This window comes from Saimiri boliviensis, chromosome 8 (assembly GCF_048565385.1).
Source record: "Saimiri boliviensis isolate mSaiBol1 chromosome 8, mSaiBol1.pri, whole genome shotgun sequence".
Lineage (NCBI taxonomy): Eukaryota > Metazoa > Chordata > Mammalia > Primates > Cebidae > Saimiri > Saimiri boliviensis.
In genome coordinates, this window is record NC_133456.1 from 72,452,225 (window position 1) to 72,470,251 (window position 18,027).

Genomic DNA, 18,027 nt, shown 5'->3' on the forward strand with positions numbered 1-18,027 from the left:
ATAAAGAGCCTCCGGCAGGCTCTTTGGGCTATAAATTGTTTTCTGATTAGCAAGATATTTAAGAATATCAGCCTTTAAAGCATTGTGCATCTGGAAAACAAACGAGTTTACTGTTTGTTAGTGGTCTAAAATAAGATTTTATTACCTCATATTTTAATTTTAGAGACAGTGTTGCTCTTAGTTTCAATATATCTTACCATTTTTTTCTCCTTTTTTTCCTCCTTTACCATTTTAGTAATGGCAACATTGCAGCTGCCAGCCACTAATTTGGCCAACTTGGCAAATTTACCTCCTGGCACTAAACTCTACCTAACTACAAACAGCAAGAACCCTTCAGGAAAAGGAAAGCTGCTGCTGATCCCTCAAGGAGCCATCCTGCGGGCTACAAACAGTGCTAGTTAGTGAAACCATTGGGTTGAATCATTTGACTCTTGGTTCTCTGTGTGTTCATCCTGTCCACCTGAGGGCAGTTCTTTCTTTTTCAGGAAGCATTTTTGTAACTGTATTGGGTGGTATAATGGTAGCATTTGCCCAAATGGATTTAACAGAGGTGATAATTTAACCAGAAGTGTGTTCGCTCCTCAGAGTTTGGGGTTAGGGATGAATCACACTGGAGAGAGATGGCTCGTGAGGCTATTGAGAGAAAGCTGTCTACGCGCACCGTGAATGAAATGGTGTCTGAAAACTCAATCTGGTGATACCTGAGGGAAGATGCATCTACTTAGAGAAGCTGGAAGTCTACTTTGGGGGATAGGTTGGCAGAGGATTGGAATCACATGTGTCCATTTGGCCTCACTTAGTAACAGGGGTCCCCAACCCTGGGGCCGCACAGCAGGAGGTGAGCGGTGGGCAAGGAAGGAGCATCACTGCCTCAGCTCCACCTCCCATCAGATCGTGGCAGCATTAGATTCTCATAGGGCGTGAACCCTGCTGTGAGCTGCATACTTCTTGCTCTTTATGAGAATCTAATGCCTGATGATCTGAGGTGGAACCGTTTCATCCTAACACCACCCCCCACCTCCTGCCCCAGTTCATGGAAAAATTGTCTTCCATGAAACTGGTCCCTGGTGCCACAAAGCTTGAGGACAGCTAGTTTGAATGTATTCCTTACTTCTAGGTTTGGAGATGGTAAGAGAAATGTAGATTCTACCAAGGTGTGTCTGTGTTAAAGCCCTGTGGAAATGAGGCAGTTCATCTATAGTTACAGAAACTTTTGCTTTGACAGAGAGAGAAAAACAATATGGGCAGTCTTGAAAAGGGTAAGATATAAGGAAATTATTTCCTTCTGAATTAGAAGTAGAAGAGTACAGCAGTTAGAGTCATTAGAAGTTAAGCACCCTTGCCAAAATGCAGTGTGTCAGCTAGTCGTCCTTGTGTACATTGACTGCGATGGGTCATTTCCATGCTCACTTTGGTTATTTTTTCCTCATACCTACGCAGTGATACGTCCAAAAGTTAAACATCTAAGAAAAGGACAATGTAAATATTTCAGAAGTCATCCAGTGAGCTACTTAGATTCTCGTGATATCCTTGGGATGAAAATAAACATCAGGAAGGAAGCTTTTCCAATAATCACTGGAATGAAGGTGGAGAAGGAAATTGGAAGTTAATATTTGTTGAGTGAATATTCATAGTCCAAGTAGTTCATATGCATTATCCCACCAAAAGAGAAGTAAAAAGAATTGAAGGCTTTGAGGTGGAATTTGAAAGGCAAAGAAGAATGGGGTCCTGGAGTCAGGAAACTCTTTATTTTTCCCAAGACGGGAGACCGCATCAAGCACTGTAAAGTTACACTAAATTCCAGCAAGTCACTGACATTGAATGAGATGCCCAAAGTTGGGAAGAACCTACCTGAACACATTTAAGAATTGATTAAAATACATGGCTAGAAAATGTCAATAGCAAGCCTTCTCTTGATCCATGACCATGTCAAAATATCTTCATTGTACTCAGAGCCAAAATACAGTCAGCTGCCATTCCATTGAAAGGGAACAGATTTTGATCTAAAATCTAGGAAGTTCTCCTCACTCTTTTCACAAGATAGGTAGATTACAGAAAAGAAGGAGGAAAATGAGAAAGGAGAAGGAATGACACTAAAAGGGAAACATCTCTCTGGGCTCGTTTATTTTTTTTTGTTAAAACTTTACTGGATACTTTTTATGATATTGCTGTCATTCATTGTATTTTTAGATCTCCAGTCTGGCTCAACTGCCAGTGCGGGGAGTGGTACTGGAGGAGGAGGAGGAGGTGGCGGTGGTGGCAGTGGTGGAGGCAGCAGTGGAGCAGGAGGAGCAGGAGGAGCAGGAGGGGGAACAGCAGGAGGAGGAACTCAGAGCACCACCGGCCCTGGAGGAATAGCTCAGCACCTGACTTACACATCTTACATCCTCAAGCAAACTCCCCAGGTCTGGTTATCTGTAACTGATATTTTACATCATTTAGCTATTTGATAATGACAATTATAATTGATTTACCTTTACAGCTCTGGGATCAAGGTTTAATCCTAACACTTTAGCCATGTTATCTATATTTATATCTTGGCCAGGTGTGGTAGCTCGATCTTGTAATCCTAGTGCTTTGAGAGGCTGAGGCGGGTGGATCGGTTGAACCCAGGAGTTTGAGACCAGTCTGCGCAACATGGCGAAACCCCATCTCTACTAAAAATACCAAAATTAGCTGGGTGTGGTGGTGTGGGTCTGTAGTCCCAGCTACTCAGAAGGCTGACATGGGAGGATTGCTTGAATGCAGGAGGTGGACGCTGCAGTGAGCCAAGATTGTGCCACTGCACTTCAGCCTAGGTGACAGAATAAGAATCTCAAAAAAAATAAAAAATCTCTATCTTTTTTTGCTTGCTTTGAGAGAAGAGGAAATAGAGGTTGAGAAAGACTTTAGTAACTTACCCAGCATCTTCTTGCTAAGCTAATGGTAGAATTTGGATTTAAGCCAGGTGTGGTGGCTCACACCTGCATTCCCGGCACTTTGGGAGGCCGAGATGGGCGGATCACCTGAGGTTGGGAGTTCGAGACTAGCCTGGCCAACATGGTGAAATCCTGTCTACTAAAAATACAAAAATCAGCTGGGCTTGGTGCTGTGCACCTGTAATCTGAGCTACTTGGGAGGCTGAGGCAGGACAATCACTTGAACCTGGGAGGTAGAGGTTGCAGTGAGCTGAGATTGATCCATGGCACTCTAGCCTGGGCAACAGAGAGACACAGTCTCAAAAAAAAAAAAAAAGAACTTGGGTTTAAACCCTGATCTTCCTGCCTTAAAGTATGCTAATTGCTTCCCAAATCCATGAGGTAATAAACAGTATTCATTTACAGTTGAAAAGTTGCTCATAGAAGGGAGTGATAAAGAGGCAGCATCAAGTTGTAATATTTAGAGTTAGGTTAGATTTGATGAGGAACGAGTTTCCTCCTTCTCTCCTCTTGTCACTGAAGTCTTGGCTTTTTTCTAAGGAAAGTAATAGAATTTTGGTTTCGGATGTTCTTAATGAGAAAGGCAGATAGTTATCGTCTGAATGATTAAATCCAGCTTTGAGGACTAAATTGCAAAACCAGAGTTTCCAGCAGGCTGCTCTGTAACTATGGTGCAGTTTGAGAAGTGAGGAGAACTCTTAGAAGAGACACTTAGAGCACACCTATTGTTTTGGATTATTTTGCCTACATTGCAGAATTAAAGGGGAGAGCGTTCTAACTTGTAACATGGAATGATGTATGTGATTTAAGGGATCAGAACAGTGCATTTGAATTTACGAAATTACTGGTTAGTTCTTTATATTTTCTTTCTAACTTAGGGCACATTTTTAGTTGGCCAGCCATCACCCCAGACTTCTGGAAAACAACTCACCACTGGGTCAGTGGTCCAAGGCACACTGGGAGTTAGCACATCTTCTGCACAAGGACAACAAACGCTGAAAGTCATCTCCGGACAGAAAACCACGTTGTTTACACAGGTAAATACACCCATGCACACGCCCCAAATAAGTGGTGATTTTGGCATTTATTTACATACTTACATGTAGTTTCTCTCTTTTCACAAGGAAATTAAGGTTGCCTAAGAAAATGAACAATAAGGCCAGGCATGGTGGCTCACGCCTGTAATCCCAGCACTTTGGGAGGCTGAGGCAGGCAGATTGTCTGAAGTCAGGAGTTCAAGACCAGCCTGGCTAATTCGGTGAAACCCTGTCTCTACTAAAAATGCAAAAAAATTAGTCGGGTCTGGTGGCACATGCCTGTAGTCCCAGCTACTTGGGATGCTAAGCCAGGAGAATTGCTTCAGCCCGGGAGACAGAGGTTGCAGTGAGCAAAGATCATGCTAATGCAACAGTGGCTCATTGAGGCCTGTAATCCCAGCACTTTGGGAGGCTGAGACGGGCGGATCACCTGAGGTTGGGAGTTCAAGACCAGTCTGACCAACATGGAGAAATTCCATCTCTACTAAAAATACAAAATTAGCCGGGTGTGGTGGCACGTGCCTGTAATCTCAGCTGCTTGCGAGGCTGAGGCAGGAGAATTGCTTGAGCCTGGGAGATGGAGATTGCAGTGAGCTGAGGTTATGTCATTGCACTCCAACCAGGGCAACAAGAGCAAAACTCAATCTCAAAAAAAAAAAAAAAAAAAAAAAAAAAACAAACACCAAATAATATAGGAAAACAAAAATCTTGACGTTTGGGAAAATATAAGTAGAATGAGAAAATTAAGGCCACAGAGGTTATTCTGATATGCAAACAGTTAAGATATCTTGCACAGTTAATAAAATCTAGGTATAAATTTGATAACAAAGGCAAAATGAGAAGCATGGTCAGTTTTAAAGTCACACTATTTGTGAGAGTGAAAAAACATGTATTTCTTTAAAAGAAACAAAGCTTTCTTGACACTTTGTTGTAAAAATTTCTCCAGAGGGACTTCACATAGAAGATCCAGAATGGGCCAGTTTAAGCTACAGTATCCAGACAGTGAGTGCTACAGTGGGCTTGGTTTACATTTCTATAATATTTTTTAGCATAAGCCAAATAATGACAAGGAATTTTAACTGGGTGAGGGATACCATCATCATTTATAGGAGGATCCTATACCTAGATCTCCAGAACATACAGATGAAACAAACAAAAGCACAGAAGGATATATGCATATAGCATGATACCATTCATCAAAAATAATGCATTTTCTATGCCTATATGTGGATCAGAATGTGGAATGAATGTTAGATTTTTGTCAAATGCTTTTTCTGGCTTTTCTTTTTTAGTTTGTTAATATGGTGAATTGCATTGATGGATTGATGGATGTTTCAAATGTTAAACCAGCCATACATTCCTGGGAGAAAGCCCACTTGGTTGTCATGTATTATCCTTTATTAATATGTTATTGGATTGAATTTGATAAAATTCTTTAGAATTTTTGCAAGGGATATTGGTCAGTAGTTTTCTTAGTAATTGCTATCTGGTTTGGTGTCAGAGTAATACTGGCCTCATAAAATGAAGTGGAAGCTTTTCCTTCCTTTCTCTATATTGGAGGAACTTGTATAGAATTGGTACTGCTTCTTAATTGTTTAGTTGAATATACCAGTAAAAGCCATATTAGCCTGGAGTTTTCCTAATTGAGAAAGTTTTTATACTACAGTTTAAAACTACAGTTTCAGTTTATTTACCAGATATGGGACTTTTAAGGTTGTTTATTTCCTTTCTTTTTTTTTTTTTTTTTTGTTGAGATGGAGTCTTGTTCGGTGTCAGGCTATGGGCAGTGGCACGATTTCAGCTTTCTGCGTCCTCTGCCTCCTGGGTCCAAGTGATTCTTCTGCCTCATCCTCCCGAGTAGCTGGGATAACAGGCACCCGCCACCATGCTTGGCTAACTTTTTTATTTTTAATAGACGAGGTTTCACCATGTTGGCCAGGCTGGTCTTGAACTCCTGACTTCAGGTGATCCACCCACCTCGGCCTCCCAAAATTCTGGGATTATAGTCATAAGCCACCACGCCAAGTCCCTGTTTTCATTCTTGCTTTTGGTATTGATGTGTCTTTTCTTTGCATTGATCAGTCTAACTCTAGAGGTTTATCAGTTGTATTGATCTTTTTGGATTACCAGCATTTGGTGTCCTAATTTCCTTTTTGTCAGATGGATGTCCTTACCCACATCAAACAGATCCAAGGCCCACACTTCACTGTAGGCAGTTCTTTTATATCGTCCTCAGATTTCATACTTGCTTGTGTTGTAGCCGGGGTGCAGGTGAGACGGTTACTGTTGCCCTTCCCTCCTTGCGGGGACTGGCTGTCTTTCATCTCCAGGTTATTTGGTTACTTTGAAATTTCAGCCCTCAAATATATTTCCAAAAAAATCAGATTTTGTAGTGTATCCAGCCTTTTCTTGTTAGGGTAGGAGCAACATGCTTTACAGCCTTCTGTTTCCTATGTGGAAGCAAAAGTCCCTGACCAACGGATTTTAACTTAACAGAGAAAACTTCATTTATTTTTATTTTTTTGTCTTTTTACCTTTCCGACTTGAGATTTAACAGAGAAAACTTTAAATTGCGGTGCTTTCAGGTTACATAATACAACTAAACTTGAAGAATCATCCACTTGTTTAGATTTAGTGTAGCGTCAGAGAAACATAACAACAGTATTTGAAAGAGCTGTTAAAATACTCTTCCCTTTTCCAGCTACATATGTGTGTGTATCTCAAACCAACACAGCAAGCTCCACAGGAAGGAGGAGGCGGGGGCACAGGGCCTGGAGAGCGCTGGGAGCTGAACAAAACTGGCTGCTCCTGCCGCAGTGCCCAACACCCCACCCTCCTGGTTGCCTCGAGTTTCTGCCATCTCCAGATGTGGCGCATATATCTAGCTTTTTTTCCACGCTCTGTGGCAGATGCTCCCAGCATGTCCTGCATAAGGCTTTTATCACTTGGTGAGGCTTTCTTCTGCAGCCTCTTGTCTGTTTTTCATAGTTGCTTGTCCACAATTGGGCTCTTCAACTATTTTTGAACACAACCAGTAGAATACATTTATTTGTGTCTTTTCTATTTTGTCGGATTTGGTGCTGGGAGGAGTATTGGTGTCCACAGTGAAGATAAATGGCACAAATGTTTATGCAGTGAACTCTGCGCAGCAAAATACATGAAGTGCAAAGACTTAGGCATATGAGAATTTGATAAAAACTGCAGTCACAGAGAAGAATTTTAACATGTCTCTCAGCATTTAATCAAATGGATAAATCTTTTTGTATTGTAAAGGATTTGTATTGGAATGACACTACTAACAGGCTGAATTCTGTATCATTGAAACAGCAAATACACATTTTGCTTGTATCTCTGTGGAACATTAACAAATTTCTTGGCCATAAAGAGAATCTCTTAGCATATTTCAAAAGCAGCATTCAATGTGCTTCATTCCGTTACTCAATAAAGTCGAATCGCTGGGCGCGGTGGCTCAAGCCTGTAATCCCAGCACTTTGGGAGGCCGAGGCGGGTGGATCACAAGGTCGAGAGATCAAGACCAACCTGGTCAACATGGTGAAACCCCGTCTCTACTAAAAATACAAAAAATTAGCTGGGCATGGTGGCGCGTGCCTATAATCCCAGCTACTCAGGAGGCTGAGGCAGGAGAATTGCCTGAACCCAGGAGGCGGAGGTTGCGGTGAGCCGAGATCGCGCCATTGCACTCCAGCCTGGGTAACAAGAGCGAAACTCCGTCTCAAAAAAAAAAAAAAAAAAAGTCGAATCAATAACAATTACCAAAAAACTTTAAAATACTCTTCTAAATTCTTGGATCAAAAAAATCCAAATAAATTATGGATGATTTAGCTGTTAATACAAATGACAATTTTATTAGGGTTTTCCAGAGAAACAGAACAAATAGAACACATATATATATTTAGAGGAAATTTTTTACGGGAATTGGCTCATGTGATTCTGGAGAACAAGGAGTCCCGTGTTATGCTGTTAGCAGGCTGAGAATCAGGAAAGCTAGTGGTGGATTCAGTCTGATTGTAAAGGCCTGAGAACCGGCAGGGATGGGAGTGAGGGGCATGCCAGTGTTAAGTTCTGGAGTCTGAGGGCCCAAGAACCAGCAGCTCTGATGTCTAAGGCAGGAGAGGATTGTTGTCTCAGCTTCAGAAGAGAGAGAGAGAGAATTCGCCCATTGTCCGCCTTTTTGTTCTATTCAGGTCCTTGACAGATTGGATGGTATCTGCCCACGTTGGTGAGGGCGGATCTTCTTTACTCTGTCTACTGATTCAACTGCTGGTTTCTTCCAGAAATAATATTTTATCAGGTATCTGGGCATCCCTCAGCCCACTCAAGTTGACATAAAATTAACCATCACAGCAGTACTTCATACTAAAACCTATGGAAACAACCCAAATCATGCTCAAGAAAATTCAAAGCTTTAAATGCTTTTTCCTTTTAGCCCCGCATCCTTTAAGAGATAATAAAATAATGCATAGATTGTAAGTGTACTGTTCGGTGAGTTTTGACAAATTTATGTACTCATGCAGTCAATATCACAATAAAGATACAGAATAGTTTTATCACTCTTAAAACATTCCGTGGGCTAGGCACCGTGGCTCCTGCCTGTAATCCCAGTACTTTGCAGGGCTGAGGCAGGAGGATCACTTGAGCCCAGAAATTTGAGGCCAGCCTGGGTGACATAGGGAGACCTTGTCTCTACCAAAACAAACAAACAAACAAAATGGCTGGGCATGGTGGTACATGCCTGTGGTTCTAGCTATGTGGGAGGCTGAGGTAGGAGGATGGCTTGAGCCTGGGAAGTTGAGGCTACAGTGAGCCATGCTCTCTGCTCTCCAGCCTGGGTGATAGAGCAAAACCCTGTCTTTAAAGGAAAAAAAAAAAATTTTCCTATCACTGTTTCTCTTTCTTTCACCATAGATTAGCTTTTATCTTTCTTGAACTTAATATCAGTGGAATTACATAGTATGTAGTCTTTTATGTCTAGCTTCTGCTATTCAACATAATGGTTTTGAGATTTATCCATATGTATAATAGTTTATTTTTTATTCCTGAGTTATTCTATTTTTGTTTGTTTTTTGTTGTTGTGTTGTTTTTTGTTTTTGGATTTTTTGAGACAGTTTTTTTGTTGTTGTTACTGCCCAGGCTGGAGTGCAATGTCATGATCTCAGCTCACTGCAACCTCCACCTCCCAAGTTCAAGCAGTTGTCCTGCCTCAGCCTCCCAGGTAGCTGGGATTACAGGCACCTGTCACCACACCCAGCTAATTTCTGTATTTTTAGTAGAGACGGGGTTTCACTACATTGGCCAGACTGGTTTTGAACTCTTGACTTCAGGTGATCCACCTGCCTCAGCTTCCCAAAGTTCTGGGATTTCAGGTGTGAGCCACCGTGCCCAGCCAGAGTTACTATGTTGTTGTTCCATGACTCCACTTTCCTGTTGATGGACGTTTGGATTATTTCCGTTTGTTTGTTTTTTGCTGTCGTGAATAAAACTGCTATAAACGTTCTTACACAGATCTTTTTGTGCAGAACAGCCTGATAATCGGGTAGATAACATGTTTATTAGAAACTGACAAATGGTTTAGTAAAATGGTTGTCCTGTTTAACTATCCCAAAGTAATATGAAGAAGTTCCATTTACTCTATAGCCTCACCAACACGGAGGATTGTCATTCTTTTTCATTTTAGCCATTGTTGTGAGTGCAAAGTCCTATCTTGTTGTGGTTATTATTTGCATAAACCTCCAGTGCAAATTATGCCATGGCTATTTCTTGTGGAATCTAGTTTTAACTTCTTCAGATACTGCTAGCTGTGTGACCCTGGTAAAGTCGCTGAGCTTAAATTAATCTCTTCATCGCTAAGACATGACTAAAATTCACTAATCTAACAGTGAAAATAGTGACTTATGATGTAAGATATGTACTCATGCCTTCTGTTCTTCCTGGCACATATTAAGATCTCAGAAACTGATAAATGGTGTCTGCTTGTGGAGTACGTTAATTGGTGACACTGAGCAGTCATTTAGACCAGATTTCAGTAAACTATGGCCAAGGCTTCCCATTTTTGTTGTTGCTGCTGTTTGTTTTTTATAATTTCAGCTTTTTTTTTTTTTTTTTTTTTAGATTCAAGGGGTACATGTGCAGGTTTGTTACATGGGTATATTGCATGATGCTGAGGTTTGGGGCATGATTGATCTTGTCACCCAGGGAGTAAGCATAGTACCCAATAGTTTTTTAACCCTTCCCTCTCTGCCCCCTCTAGTCTTCCCCCGTGTCTTAACTGTGGCCATCTTTGTGTCCACATGTACCCAGTGGTTAGCTCACACTTACAAGTGAGAATATGTAGCATTTGGTTTTCCGTCCTGCATTAATTCACTTAGGATAATGGCCTCCAGTTGCATCTGTGTTGCTTCAGAAGAAATAATTTCTTACCTTTTCATGGCTGTGTAGTGTCCTCTGGTATATACAGTCCACCATTGAAGGGTACCTAGGTTGATTCCATGTCTTTGCTACTGTGAGTAGTGCAGTGATGGACATAGGAGTGCATGCCTCTTTTTGGTAGAATGATTTATTTTCTTTCGGATATATACACATGGATTGCTGAATCATATGGTAGTTCTGTTTCAAGTTTTTGTTTTGATTTTGAGGAAGGGTTTCAGTCTGTCATCCAGGCTGGAGTGCAGCAGCCTTGACCCTGTCTCTAAAAAAATTAAAAAGTCCGGGCATGGTGGCTCACACCTGTAAGCCCACCACTTTGAGAGGCTGAGGTGGGCGGATCACCTGAGGTTGGGAGTTCGAAACCAGCCTGACCAACTTGGAGAAACCTCATCTCTACTAAAAACACAAAATTAGCCAGGCATGGTGGTGCATGCCTGTAATCCCAGCCACTTGGGAGGCTGAGGCAGGAGAATTTCTTGAACCTGGGAGGCGGAGGTTCTGGTGAGCCAGGATTGCACCATTGCACTCCAGCCTGGGCGGCAAGAGTGAAACTCCATCCCAAAAAATAAAATAAAAAAGAGGTAATTGGTAAATGGTTCTCCAGTTCTAAAATGCTAAGCCTGTATCTAATTTAGAAGACCATTAACTTACCCATTTAAATCTGGTCCTGTCTAGGGTTGATTTTCATGTTTAAAGATTATATGTACATTTAAGAGCACATTGTAATCAATTATTTTGAAAACAACTGACCTATTATCTTTGAGGACACTGCTGTCAAATAGTAACTTGCAAATGCATTTATTTACTTGTTCTATGTTAGGAATGAAGGGATATTTACAGGTGAAAGGTCATAAAATTTAGAGCTTGTTAGAAAGGTGCATAAACACCTCATGTAGGTTCGATTGCTAAGACTTTCTTGGATATTCTCCGTTTCTTGGGGCACATCTCAACTGTCAGTAAGGAGTGAGTTATGCCTATTATCCAAGGCAGCGTTACTCCTTCTGCTCTTTCCGCTGCTGCAGGCAACCCATGGAGGACAGGCATCTCTAATGAAAATATCCGATAGCACCTTGAAGACTGTGCCAGCCACCTCGCAGCTCTCAAAGCCTGGAACCACGATGCTGAGAGTAGCCGGAGGGGTCATCACCACTGCCACTTCCCCGGCTGTGGCCCTCTCAGCAAACGGTCCTGCACAGCAGGTGAGAAATAGCATAAATGAAACATCAAAGTGCTGTAAATACAAGGGAGATTCAGCAGGCACACCAGTGGACCTTTTAAAAAAACTGAACTATTGGTTTAAAAAAAAGAAATAGTCACATACCATCAAAGTCCCCATTTTGTAGTATACAATTCAGTAGTGTTTGTTAATATTCACATGGCTGTGCAACTGTCATTATCATCATCTAATCCCAGAACATTTTAGCATCCAAGAAGGAAGCCCAATACCCACCGTCAGTCACTCCCTTTCCACCATTCCTGTCGTTCTAGGTGACTGCTGACCTCCTTTCTCTCTGGATTTGCCTGTTTCAGACATTTCATGTAAAGGGATTCATAGAACATGGCCTTTTGGATCTGCTGCTGTTGCTTAGTGTTACTTTTCAGAGTTCATCCATGTTGTGGCTTACATCAATACTTTTTCCTTTTCATGGCTGGATCATACTCAGTTTGATGGATATACCATATTTTGTTTATCCATGCATCAGTTGATGGGCGCTTGGATTATTTTCTACTTTTTGACTATTGTGAATAATGCTGTGGTGAATATTTGTGTACAGGTTTCTGTATAAACACGTTTTTATTTCTCTCGGCTATATACCTAGGAATGGAGTAGCTGGATTTTATGGCAACTCTTTTTAACATTTTGGGGAAGTGACAAACTGTTTTCCCAAGTGTGTAGATTGTTTTAGATTCCCACCAGCAATATATGAGGGTTCCAGTTTTTCCACAAACTCACCCAAACTTCTTGTTCTCCATTTTTTTTGAACTTACAGCCATTGTAGTGGGTGTAAAGTAGTATCTCATTGTGATTTTCATTTGCAGTTCCCTGATAGTTAATGATATTGAGCATCTTTTTATGTATTTGTTGGCTATTTGTGTATCTTTTATCCATTTACATCCTTTGCCCATTTTTTAGTTGGTTGTCTTTTAACCATTGAGGTGTAGGAGTACTTTATATATTCTAGATATGTCTCTTAACCAGATTTGCAAAAATTTTCTCACTCTCTGAGCTGTCTTTTCACTTTCCTGATAGTATTGAATCACAAAAGTTTTAAATTATGTTTCTCATTCCTTTTTAAAAATTTTAAATGATTCCTGGTACATAATCAATGTAGATATTTACAGGGTACATGTGATGTTCTGATGCAGGCATACAATAGGTAATAATCACATCAGGGTAATTGAAGTATCCACTTCAAGCATTTATTATTATTTTTTTAACCAATTCTCTCTTAGTTACTATAAAATATACAAGAAATTAGTGCGAATTTTGGTCATCCTGTTGTGTTATCAAATCCTAGATCTTACTCATCTGTTCTAACTATATTTTTATACCCATTAACCATCCCCACTCCCTCCCCGCCTGCTGCTACCCTTCCCACCTTCTGGTAACCACCATTCTTCTGTCTTCGTGAGTTCAGTTGTTTTAATTGTTAGCTCCCACACATGAGTAAGGACGTGTGAAATTTCTCTTTCTGTGCCTGGCTTGTTTCACATAACATAATGTCCTCCAGTTCTATCCATGTTGCAAATGACAGGATTTCGTTCTTTCTTATGGCTGAATAATATTGCATTGTGTGTATGTACCACATTTTCTTGATCCGTTCATCTGTTGGTGGACACTTAGGTTGATTCCAAATGTTGGCTTTTGTGAATAGTGCTGCAATAAACATGGGCATGCAGAAATCGTTTACTGATTTTCTTTCTTTGGGATATATACCTAGCCGTGGGATATGGATCATACGATAGTTCTGTTTTTAGTTTTTGAGGACCCTCTATACTGTTCTCTGTAGTGGTTGTACTAACTTACATTCCCACTAGCAGTGTTCAAGGGTTCCCTCTTCTCCGCATCCTCGCCAGCCTGTCTTTTAGATGAAAGCCATTTTAACTGAGGTGGGATGATTTCTTGTAGTTTTGACTTGTGTTTCTCTGACAATTAATGATGTTGAGCATGTTTTTGTGTAACTCTTAGGCCAATTATGTGTCTTCTTTTGAGAAATATCTGTTCAGATCTTTTGCCCATTTTCAAATGAGATTATTTGGCTTTTTTCTATAGAAAAAAAGCATTGTTTGAGCTTCTTACATATTTTGATTATTAATCCCTTGTCAGATGTGTATGTAGTTGACCAGTATTTCCTCCCATTCTGTGGGTGGTCTGTTTGTTGATTGTTTTCTTTGCTGTGCAGACGCTTTTTAACTTGACGTGTTTGTATTTATTCTGTTTTGTTTTGGTTGCCTGTGCTTTTGAGGAATTAAGAAATCTTAGCCCAGACCAATGCCCTGGAGAGTTCCCCTGATGTTTTCTTGTAGTAGTTTCATAGTTTGATGTCTTAGATTTAAGTCTTTCATCCATTTTGATTTGATTTTTGTGCATGGTGAGAGCCAGGGGTCTAGTTTCATCCTTCTGCATAAAGATACCCAGTTTTCCCAGCACAAGTCTTTAATTTTAGTAAAGTCCCGATTTACCTATTTTTCTTTTATTGCTTATTCTTTTGATGTCACATCTGAGAAACCATTGCCTCATTCAAAGCCACAAAATTCAAGCCTATGTTTTCTTCTTAAGAGTTTTATACAATTAGCTCTTGTATTTGGTCTCAGATTCATTTCAAGTTAATTTCTGTACATGGTGGGAGATGGACACCAAACTTTTCTTTTTCAATGTAAATATCCAGTTGGCCTAGCATCATTTGTTGAAAAACCATCTCTCAATTGTCTTGGAAGCCCACGGGCTTGAATGATGTGACTTGACTTCTCAAGCTTCGTCTCCCTCAGCTGCTGCTTTTCCTCCTGTGCCTCTTCACCAGTCAAACCACTCTGCTCTGCAGTTCCTTGAACATATAGTGTTCTTTCGTGCCCCACCAACTTTCTGCGGACTCTCTTCTGCCAAGAAACACTAAAGTTCATTTTTAGTCCGTGTGCATGTTCTGAGAATATGTCCTCCTCGTTTTTTGGTGATCCAGTTGCCTCTTATAAAGGGATATAATGGGTGGTGATTTTTAAAAATGTAATCACCCTGTGATACCTCTTTGTTTTAAATTTTTAAAATTATCTTATTCCACAAAATGTAAAAGTATAGGAACTATTGAACTAGAGAAGTAATATTTTGTAAATGGCATGGCACTTAATAGTCACAGATAATTTTTACTGTGTGTGCTGTGTGGCAGTCACGGTTCTTGGTCAGTGACTCTTGCTTTCTTCCTAAATTGTGTTGTTTCTGGCCCCATGGGTGAGCAGTCTGAGGGAACGGCTCCCATGTCTTCATCTACTGTCAGTTCTGTGACTAAAACTTCTGGGCAACCGCAAGTGTGTGTGAGCCAGGCCAGCATGGGGACCTGCAAGGTTGCCACCCCCACCGTCGTCAGCACCACGTCCCTCGTGTCCACACCAAACCCCATCTCTGGGAAAGCCACAGTGTCAGGTGAGTTGCATTGTGGTATTATTTCTTTTTCCTTTCTCTCATAGGGCTAGAATATTTTCAGAAGGTTTGTTTGTTTGAGACAGGTCTCTCTGTGGCTCTTGAGCTAGAGTGCAATACCACGATCTCAACTGACCGCAACCTCTGCCTTCCAGGCTCAAGCCATCCTCCCGCCTCAGCCTCTTGAGTATCTGGGACCACAGGCATGTGCCACCACACCCCACTAATTTTTTATATTTTTGGTAGAGATGGGGTTTCATCATGTTTCCCAGACTGGTCTCGAACTCCTGAGCTCAAGCAATCCACCTGCCTTGGCCTCCCAAAGTGCTGGGATTACAGGTGTGAGCCACTGTGCCCAGCTATTTTTGGAGGGTCTTAAGCAATATTTTGTATGACAAATTGTTAAAAATAGTTAACCCAGCAGCATTTTCTGAACGTCTACCTTTTATATAAATTATTTTTGTTGCAAAATCTATGTATCAGATTTTGTATGAGACTTTACATTATCATTTAAAAGTTACTATGTGAATTTTTGAATTTTATAATAAACCCCTAGCCATGCAGAACCCTGCTGGGTATTTTCGCTGTTTTTATAATGTAATTTTGTGGAGAGCTAAGAGTTTGCTTTCCTTAAAGTACTAATTTCTTTTTTTCCGTAATCAATTTTCAATAGAATTCACTATAAAACATATACCTTTCTTTGCTTTCATAAACAAAGTATATAAAATATGTCTTAGCCTTGATGACTCCAAGTCATGATCTTCCACATTAGTTGTTACCTTGGCCAGTATCTGAGTGGTGGGCTAGAGATCCGGCAGGAGAGGTGGTGTCTTTGTGCCTGCTCTGGAGGGCCTCAGAAAAGTGTGCCTGTACTCTGAGTAACAGAGAGCAGACGTCCTGAGACCAGATTGCCCTAGTGGAAGTGATTTGCTTCATTGTCTCAGCTGTAGATGAGATTGGTGATAATACCTACTTCATAAGGTTGAGAGGTTTAAATGAGTTAGTACTATGTCAGTGCTTAGAATACTGTCTGATGTGTATGGCCGTTATATAAACAGTTGCCACTGCCATTATCATGTGTCATCATTTTTGTTGTTGGTCCGTAATCCTTTATCTGCAATTCTAAAATCCCAAAAGCTGTCAAAACCAAAGATTTTATTTTAAGTTCTGAGATACATGTGCAGAATGTGCAGGTTTGTTACCTAGGTATACATGTGCCATGGTGGTTTGCGGCACCTATCAACCCATCATCTAGGTTTTAAGCCTTGCATGCATTAGGCATTTGTCCTAATGCTCTCCCTCCCCTCGCACCCCACCCCCCGACAGGCCCCGGTGTGTGATGTTCCCCTCCCTGTGTCCATGTGTCCTCCCTCATTGTTCAGCTCCCACTTATGAGTGAGGACATGTGGTATTTGGTTTTCTGTTCCTGTGTTAGTTTGCTGAGAGTGATTGCTTCGGCTTCATCCATGTTCCTGCAAAGGACATGAACTCATTCATTTTTATGGCTGCAAGATTTTGTTTTTTATAACTAATTGGGCACAATTTGACCTCCATTGACAGCCTGTTTATATTACTTACATCATGCTGTTTCAGCTGCCAGAAAGCTGATATACTATGTGGCTTTGCTTCTCAAACTTGAAAGATCGGTTTTGTTTTCATTTTTCTACAGTCCGGTACAGACAGATACTTCTGTGAAATATAAAAATGTTGCAGCACTATTGAACTGTTAAAGTTTCTAAACAGACTATTATCTTGTTGCAGATTGATAATAGCCAGCATACTGCTGGCACTGGTCTACAGGAAAAACAGTATCGCCGAGATACACACGCACACGCATGCACACACGCACGCACACGCACCCCTACTGCCTTTGAATAAGAGGTTGTGGATGATGATGTTGTCATTACTATTATCACTTCATTCATATGTAGCCCCAAGCCAGGCCCCTTGTGTCTTGTTTTTGAGAGAAAACAATTAAGGCTGATTATATTTTTCTCTTGATTTCTACCTCCCTGTTAAAATTGACCAACTTCTAGTATAGGGACTACTTGTTCTCTACTAACTGAAGGTTGAATTTGAGGCCCTGTGTTGGACACTGCAGTGGAAATTGTAGAAATAAAAGGAGTGATTATAATAATAAATGCCTCTCCCTTGTCTCTTTTCTGGTCATGTTTTTGGCATGCAGTAGCTGAAGGCTCCCTGCTATAAGTTCTGGTTGCCTGAGATGCTGCTGATGGAACTTTCTGTATCACATTCTCTTTTCTTTTCTTTTCTTTCTTTTCTTTTCTTCTTTCTTCCTTTCCATTTTTTCCTTTCTTTCTTTCCTTTGTTTTTGAGATAAGAGTTTTACTCTTGTCACTCAGGCTGGAGTGCAATGGAACAATCTTGGCTCACTGCAACCTCTGCCTCCCGGGTTCCAGTGATTCTCTTGCCTCAGCCTCCTGAGTAGCTGGGATTACAGGCATGCACCACCATGCCCGCCTAATTTTTGTATTTTTAGTAGAGATAGTGTTTCACCATGTTGACCAGGCTGGTATTGAACTCCTGACCTCAGGTGATCCACCAGCCCCAGACTCCCAAAGTGCTGGGATTACAAGCGTGAGCCACGACACCTGGCCCACATTTTCATAAAAGGATCAAACTGTTTCCTACTTATAACCAGCAGTTTTTCAATTAAGTTTTTTGTGTGCATTGTAAACTGCTTTAAATAGGGTCTCATTGGGACAGTTGCTGTGTGAGGCAAAGGAGAGAGCAGGAGGAGATTCCGTCAGCATGCAGAGCCTGTGTGGGGTGTTGGAACTTGGACTTGGACTCTGGGGGAAGCCACTGCAGGGTTTTAAGCTAAGGTGCAGTATGATCTGCCTTACCTTTTCACGGGATCATGGGTGCAGCATTGACAGTAAGCTCTGGGCACAAGGTGGAAGCAGAGGATGGACCAAGGTGTAGACATTAAGAAAGAAAAATGTATGATGGATCAGGGAACTCTGACCAGATG

At 41.1% G+C, this 18,027-nt stretch overlaps 1 protein-coding gene across 3 annotated transcripts in view; it reads left to right on the plus strand.

The window, feature by feature from the left end:
* The window catches only part of YEATS2 (YEATS domain containing 2), a 104,941-nt gene that overhangs the window by 68,964 nt on the left and 17,950 nt on the right, over positions 1 to 18,027 (plus strand). For all 3 annotated transcript variants that reach the window (XM_039478515.2, XM_039478516.2, XM_010337619.3), the window contains exons 17-21: positions 236 to 397; positions 2,191 to 2,405; positions 3,797 to 3,955; positions 11,422 to 11,598; positions 14,852 to 15,035. In XM_039478515.2, coding sequence (XP_039334449.1) covers positions 236 to 397; positions 2,191 to 2,405; positions 3,797 to 3,955; positions 11,422 to 11,598; positions 14,852 to 15,035 — 897 coding nt within the window. The remainder of the gene's footprint in view (positions 1 to 235; positions 398 to 2,190; positions 2,406 to 3,796; positions 3,956 to 11,421; positions 11,599 to 14,851; positions 15,036 to 18,027) is intronic.